The sequence below is a fragment of the Bison bison genome, unplaced genomic scaffold (assembly GCF_000754665.1).
Source record: "Bison bison bison isolate TAMUID 2011002044 unplaced genomic scaffold, Bison_UMD1.0 scf7180017864492, whole genome shotgun sequence".
Taxonomy (NCBI): domain Eukaryota; kingdom Metazoa; phylum Chordata; class Mammalia; order Artiodactyla; family Bovidae; genus Bison; species Bison bison.
The window spans coordinates 3012517-3019998 of NW_011495051.1; the positions used below are offsets into that span (position 1 = coordinate 3012517).

Consider the following 7482-nt stretch of genomic DNA (forward strand, 5'->3'; position numbering starts at 1 on the left):
GGAGGTCTCTATACCATGGCTCGTACAAAGCAGACTGCCAGCAAATCGACCGGTGGTAAAGCACCGAGGAAGCAACTCGCTACAAAAGCCGCTCGCAAGAGTGCGCCCTCTGCTGGAGGGGTGAAGAAACCTCATCCTTACAGGCCTGGTACTGTGGCACTCCGTGAAATTAGACGTTATCAGAAGTCCACTGAACTTCTGATTCGCAAACTTCCCTTCCAGCGTCTGGTGCGGGAAATTGCTCAGGACTTCAAAACAGATCTGCGCTTCCAGAGTGCAGCTATTGGTGCTTTGCAGGAGGCAAGTGAGGCCTATCTGGTTGGCCTTTTTGAAGACACCAACCTGTGTGCTATCCATGCCAAACGTGTAACAATTATACCAAAAGACATCCAGCTAGCACGCCGCATACGTGGAGAACGTGCTTAAGAATGATGGGAAACATTTCATTCTTAAAAAAAGAAAAAAATTCTCTTCTTCCTGTTATTGGTAGTTCTGAACGTTAGATATTTTTTTCCCATGGGGTCAAAAGGTACCTAAGTATATGATTGCAAGTGGAAAATAGGGGACAGAAATCAGGTATTGGCAGTTTTTCCATTTTCATTTGTGTGTGAATTTTTAATATAAATGCGGGGACATAAAGCATTAGTGAAAGTCAACATGTTTCAGTGAACAAGTTTCAGCAGTTCAACTTTATAACAATTATAAATAAACCTGTTAAATTTTTCTGGACAATGCCAGCATTTGGATTTTTTTAAAACAAGTAAATTTCTTATTGACTGAAAAAAAAAAAATTCAAATAAATGCAAAAACAGTCCATGACGACGAGGAAAGCACCCGACTTCTTCTTTTTTTTTTTTTTAATATTTATTTATTTGACTGCACCAGGTCTGAGTTGCCACACATAGGATCTTTAATTTTTGTGCGGTATGTAGGATCTTTTTAGTTGTGGTATGAAGGTTCTTTAGTTGCACACACAAACTCTTAGTTGGGGCATGTGGGATCTAATTCCCTGACCACCCTGCATTGGGAGTATGTAGTCTTAGCCATCGGAGAAGGCAATGGCACCCCACTCCAGTACTCTTGCCTGGAAAATCCATGGACAGAGGAGCCTGGTAGGCTGCAGTCCATGGGGGTCGTGAAGAGTCAGACACGACTGAGCGACTTCACTTTCACTTTTCACTTTCATGCATTGGAAAAGGAAATGGCAACCCACTCCAGTGTTCTTGCCTGGAGAATCCCAGGGACGGGGAAGCCTGGTGGGCTGCCGTCTATGGGGTCGCACAGAGTCGGACACGACTGAAGCGACTTAGCAGCAGCAGCAGTCTTAGCCATTGCACCACCAGAGAAGTGCCAGCATCCGATTTTTTAAAGATAGGACCAGTTATTGTCGATTTCTCCTTTTGTCTCAGGATCCAGGATTACTGCAAACAGCTCAGGGTTAGGTAGTCCAGCTACACGCAGCAGGGATATTGTTGCATGGAATTTTCTGGAACAGCTTTAGGAAGGGGTATCGCTTCTCTGAATGATTGGACAGCTGAGTATAGGGAGGTCTGGCAGGTTGCATGGTGGGAATGGGCGGGCCAGCGCTGGTGCCTAAGATCACAGAACTGTGTCTAGGTCTCAGGGAGGAGCTTGGCCCCTTCCGGAGGTTCTGTTCAGATCCAGTTTACAGAGGTTAAAACTGAGACTCCTAGAGGGTAAGCGAAGGTGGGTCTGTTCTGGACTCTGCCTTTCTGAGGGCTCCAGTGGCCTCTTAGGGACTCTATTAGAGACCTGCTCAAACTGTTTTGCATTTCTTTGTTCCTAAACTGCCCCCTGGGACCTCCGGGCTGTGGGACTTTCCACCCGCCCCGCCCTTCCCCGCCTGCAAACACACCCATCAGCTCCGAAGCCAGGCTCAACCTTTTTGCAGGGAATCTCTGACATCCCTCCGGGCTCACCGCTGTTGGGTCTAAGCAAATGTTTTCCTGGGAGCCTGCAAAGAAGTGAAGTAAAGTGAAAGTCGCTCAGTGGTGTCCCACTCTTTGCGACCCCATGGACTATACAGTCCATGAAATTCTCCAGGCCAGAATACTGGAGTGGGTGACCTTTACCTTCTCCAGGGGATCTTCCCAACCCAGGGATCTGAACCCAGGCCTCACACATTGTGGGTGGATTCCTTACCAACTGAGCCACCAGGGAAGCCCTGGGAGCTTCCCTGGGGGGAAAAAAAGTCCCTGCCCTCTGGGGAGCTGACCCACTGGAGAAGGAAATAGTCAATTAGATATTTGCACAATGGAACTTTCAAATTGTGCCAGGAAGGAGGGAGAATGAGAAATGGGGATCGAACAGAGAGGTTGGTGATCTAGCCTGGAGGAATCTCAGAGGGCTGCCTGGAGGAGGTGATTCCTGAAAGATGAGAAAACTACTGAACTAAAGTGGAGAGGGCAGGGCTCTGGTGGTCTAGGGGTTAAGACTCAGAGGGAGAGGAGGGGGAGGGACCGGGAAGGGTGGCAAGGTTTGATGGGGGTGGGGACTAAGATCTGCATGCTTCCCAGAGTGGCTAAAAAATTAAAAAAAAAAAACACAAAAAACCTTAAAAAATAGAGTGAACAAAAATAAGACTTAAAAAAAAAAAAAGAAAAGAAAAATAGTATAGAGGCGGGTTAGTCACTTAGTTGTATCTGACTCTTTGTGACCCCATGGACTGTAGCCCACCAGGCTCCTCTGTCCATTGGAATTCCCAGGCAAGAATACTGGAGTGGGTTGCCATTTCCTTCTCCAGAGGATCTTCCAGACCCAGGGATCGAACTCTTGTCTCCTGAATTGGCAGGTGAATGCTTGACCGCTGAGCTCCTAGGGAAGCCCTATACATAGTATACATGTGTTTTATATATGTATGTATGTATGTTGTATATATGTGTTCTTTTAAAGATTGTTTTCCACTACAGGTTATTAAAAATACTGAATATAGTTCCCTGTGCTCTACAGTAGGTCCTTGTTGTTCATCTATTTTGTACATACTAGTGTGGATCTGTTAATGCCAAACTCCCAATTTATCCCTTCCCTCCCCCTTTCATAACCGTAAGTTTGCTTTCTTTTTATTTATTTATTTGGCTGCACTGGCACGAGGGATCCTTAGTTGCTTCATGTGGGATCCAGTTCCCTGACCAGGGATGGAAACCGGGCCCTCTGCATCGGGAGCACGGAGCCTTAGCCAGTGGACCACCAGAGAAGTCCCCATAAATTTGTTTTCTGTCTGAAGTTATGATTGAAGTTTAACCAATATACAGAAATAGCATAAGTCAAATATATGAAATCTGATGCCTTTCACAAAGTAAAACACACACTAGTAACCCAATATGAAAATCAAGAACACAATGACCAGCCCTCAGAAACCCCAGAAATTCCCTTGTGTCTCTTCCGGTCACTGCTGTCCAAAGATTCCCACCATCATGTCTTCCAGTCACACAGATCTGGGATTGTTGTTGAGTTGCTAAGTTGTGTCCTTCTCTTTGTGATGCCATGGACTGTAGCACATCAGGCTTCCCTGTCCTTCACTATCTCCCAGAGTTTGCTCAAACTCATGTTCATTGTGTCGATGATGCCATCCAACCATCTTATCCTCTGTCACCCCCTTCTCCTCCTGCTCTCAACCTTTCCCAGAATCAGGTCTTTGCCAATGAGTCAGTTCTTCCCAACAGGTGGCCAAAGTCTAGCCTTCAACTAATTGGATGAGACCCACCCATATTAGGGAGGGGAATCTGCTTTCCTTAATAATACACTAACTTAAATACCAAAATCATGGAGAGGGAAATGGCAACCCACTCCAGTATTCTTGCCTGGGAAATCCCATGGACAGAGGAGCCTGGCGGGCTACCATCCATGGGGTCTCAAAGAGTCAGACACAACTTCAACAATAACAACAAACACACAATCAGGCAGATTGTGATTTGGGAAAATACCTTTGCTGGAAATGTGGCATAAAGTGGAGGGTGAAGTGATCTAATGATATGGAATGTATCACATCAGGTGACCAAAGTATTGGAGTTTCAGCTTCAGCATCAGTCCTTCCAGTGAGTATTCCTTTAGGATTTCCTTTAGGATTGACTGGTTTGATGTCTTTGTTATCCAAGGGACTCTCAAGAGTCTTCTCCAGCACTGCAGTTCAAAAGCATCAATCCTTTGGCGATCAAACTCTTTATGGTCCAATTCTCACAGCCATACATGACTACTGGAAAAACCATAGCTTTGTCTGTATAGACCTTTGTCAGCAAAGTGATGTCTCTGCTTTTTAAGACGCTGTCAGATCTGGAGAGGGGGGAAATTTTTGATTTTCATACATGTTGAATCATGTAGCATGGCCTCTTTGGAATCTGGCTTCTTGCACTTGAAATTCATATGAAGCTTTGTCCATGTTTTAGAGGGCTGGACTTTGCCTAACCTCACTGCTCTGTTCTCTTTCTGAGACCCCGGCATAATTTCCTTATCCGTTTCACTGTTGTTGGGAATTTGGGTTGTTTCCAGCTTGGGGTGGTTATGACTAACTCAGTTATGGAACATTCTAGCACGTGTCCCGACAACGTTTCTGCTGGGTACACCCCTAGGAGTGGGATTGCTGAGTCATGCATGGTGCCTGATTGCAGTTTGAGTGGATATATCCGTTCACCGAAGCGCAAACCAGGACGGTTTTGAAAGCAAAAGGGATACTCATTTATTTATGCCAGGATAAAAATAATAACACCTGGTTTACAGGAGGGTTGTAAACCAGACTTATCCCAGACCCCTGGGATGTGTGGTTACCCCAGGGTGTAAGGGAGCATCTGAGTGAAAACCCCAGTGAGCAGAACCCTGACACTTCCCATGTCTGATGTAAGCCTCATTTGTAAGATGGAACATGTAATCATCACCCTCTTGGCCTTCCAAGAGCCAGCTCACTGGAAAAGACCTTGATGCTGGGGAAGACTGAAGACAAAAGGAGAAGGGGGAGGCAGAGGATGAGATGGTTGAATGGCATCACCGACTCAGTGGACATGAATCTGAGCAAACTCTGGAAGATAGTGGGGGACAGAGGAGCCTGGCATGCTGCAGCCCATGGGGTTGCAAAGAGTCAAGTCTGACGCGATTTAGCGACTGAACAGCAATAGTAACAATCCTTGCCCTACACCACAGGATCAAACCCTGGAGCGAGTTTTCCCCCAGGGGATACTAGGCCATGTCTGGGGACATTTGTAGTTGTCACAACTGGTGGGGCTCTTGGCATCAAGTAGGTGGGGGCTAGGGAGGCTGCTCCACACCCCACAATGCCCAGGATGGCCCCACAGACAACGATCTTGCCCCAGTGTCCACAGCGTCAAGATTGAGAAAAACTGTATATTTGATTTTTTAAATATTTATCTTGGTTGATTTTTTAAAATATTATGTATTTGGCTGCACTGGGTCTTAGTTGAGGCATATGGGATCTAGTTCCCTGTTGTTCTTCAGTTGCTAAGCCGTGTCTGACTCTGCGACCCCATGGACTGCAGCACACCAGGCTCCTCTGTCCTCTACTATCCCCCAGTACTTGCTCAAACTCATATTTACTGAATATTGGTGATGCTATCTAACCATCTCATCCTCAGCCACCCCTTTCTCCTGCCCTCAATCTTTCCCAGCATCAGGGTCTTTTCCAGTGTGTTGGCTCTTCACATCAGGTGCCCAAGGTACTGGAGCTTCAGCTTCAGCATCAGTTCTTCCAATGAATATTCAGGGTCGATTTCCTTTAGGACTGACTGTTTTGATCTCTTTGCAGTCCTGACCAGGGATCAAACCCAGTTCCCCAGTATTGGGTGCACGGAATCTTAACCACTGGACCACCAGGAAAGTCCCAATATATTTAAATGATAAACACAGTCTAAATTTTTAGAATGCAGATGGTATTCATTCATCCAACACACACTTAGTGAGCACCTCCTGCCTTCCAGGCATTGAGTGAGGTGCTGGGGACAAAGAACAAGCATCCTTGTCTAAGTGGGGTTTATATTGTAGTGAGGGATGGCAGGGAGGTCAGTAAATAAATATTGTTGTTGTTCAGTCACTAAGTTGTGTCCGACTCTTTGTGACCCCATGGACAGAAACAGGCCAGGCTTCCCTGCCCTTCATTGTCTCCTGGAGTTTGCTCACACTCATGTCCATTGAGTCGCTGATGTCATCCAATCATCTCATCCTCTGTCGCCCCCTTTTCCTATGTAATATGTCAAATAGTGAGAAGTGTTGTGGAGGGAAGTGAAATAGGATTAGGGAACATTGTTGAAGTTCTGGGGGCAGATGGTAGCAAATATCCTGTATAATGTGTAAGATGGGAATACCAGACCACCTGACCTGCATCTTGAGTAATCTGTATGCAGATCAGGAAGCAACAGTTAGCCCAGGACATGGAACAACAGACTGGTTCCAAATAGGGAAAGGAGTACGTCAAGGGCTTCCCTGGTGGCTCAGAGGGTAAAGGGTCTGCCTGCAATGCGGGAGACCCGAGTTAGATCCCTGGGTCGGGAAGAGCCCCTGGAGAAGGAAATGGCAACCTCCTCCAGTATTCTTGCCTGGAGAATCCCATGGACAGAGCAGCCTGGTAGGCTACAATCCATGGGGTTGCAAGGAGTTGGACACGACTGAGTGACTTCATTTCACTTTAAGGCTGTATATTGTCACTCTTCTTGTTTAACTTCTATGCAGAGTACATCATGAGAAACACTGGGCTGATGAAGCACAAGCTGGAATCAAGATTGCCAGGAGAAATATCAATAACCTCAGATATGCAGATGACACCCCCTTATGGCAGAAAGTGAAGAAGAACTATAGAGCCTCTTGATGAAAGTGAAAGAGGAGAGTGAAAAGTTGGCTTAAAGCTCAACATTCAGAAAACGAAGATCATGGCATCTGGTCCCATCACTTATGGCAAATAGATGGGGAAAGAGTGGAAACAGTAGCAGACTATTTTTGAGGGCTCCAAAATCACTGCAGATAGTGACTGCAGCCATGAAGTTAAAAGATGCTTACTCCTTGGAAGAAAAGTCATGACCAACCTAGACAGCATATTAAAAAGCAGAGACATTATTTTGCCAACAAAGGTCTGACTAATCAAGGATATGGTTTTTCCAGCAGTAGTCATGTATGGATGTGAGAGCTGGCCTATAAATCTGAGCACTGAAGAATTGATGCTTTTGAACTGTGGTACTGGAAAAGACTCTTGAGAGTCCCTTGGAGTCCAACAAGTCCAACCTGAAGGAAATCAGTCCTGAATATTCATTGGAAGGACTGATGTTGAAGCTGAAACTCCAGACTTTGGCCACCTGATGCGAAGAACTGACTCACTAGAAAAGGCCCTGATGCTGGGAAGGATTGGTGGGAGAACGGGACGACAGAGGATGAGATGGTTGGATGGCATCACCAACTCTATGGACGTGAATTTGACTAAACTCCGGGAGTTGGTGATGGACAGGGAGGCCTGGCCTGGCATGCTGCAAT

The 7482-nt window shown here is 46.1% G+C and overlaps 1 protein-coding gene across 1 annotated transcript; it reads left to right on the forward strand.

Annotated features, from left to right (window-relative positions):
* Positions 1-426, forward strand: LOC104979676 (histone H3.3-like). The gene has a single exon (XM_010828132.1). The coding sequence runs from the start codon at positions 16-18 to the stop codon at positions 424-426; it is 411 nt and encodes a 136-aa protein (XP_010826434.1). The 5' UTR covers positions 1-15.
* The last annotated feature ends 7056 nt before the right edge of the window (positions 427-7482 follow it).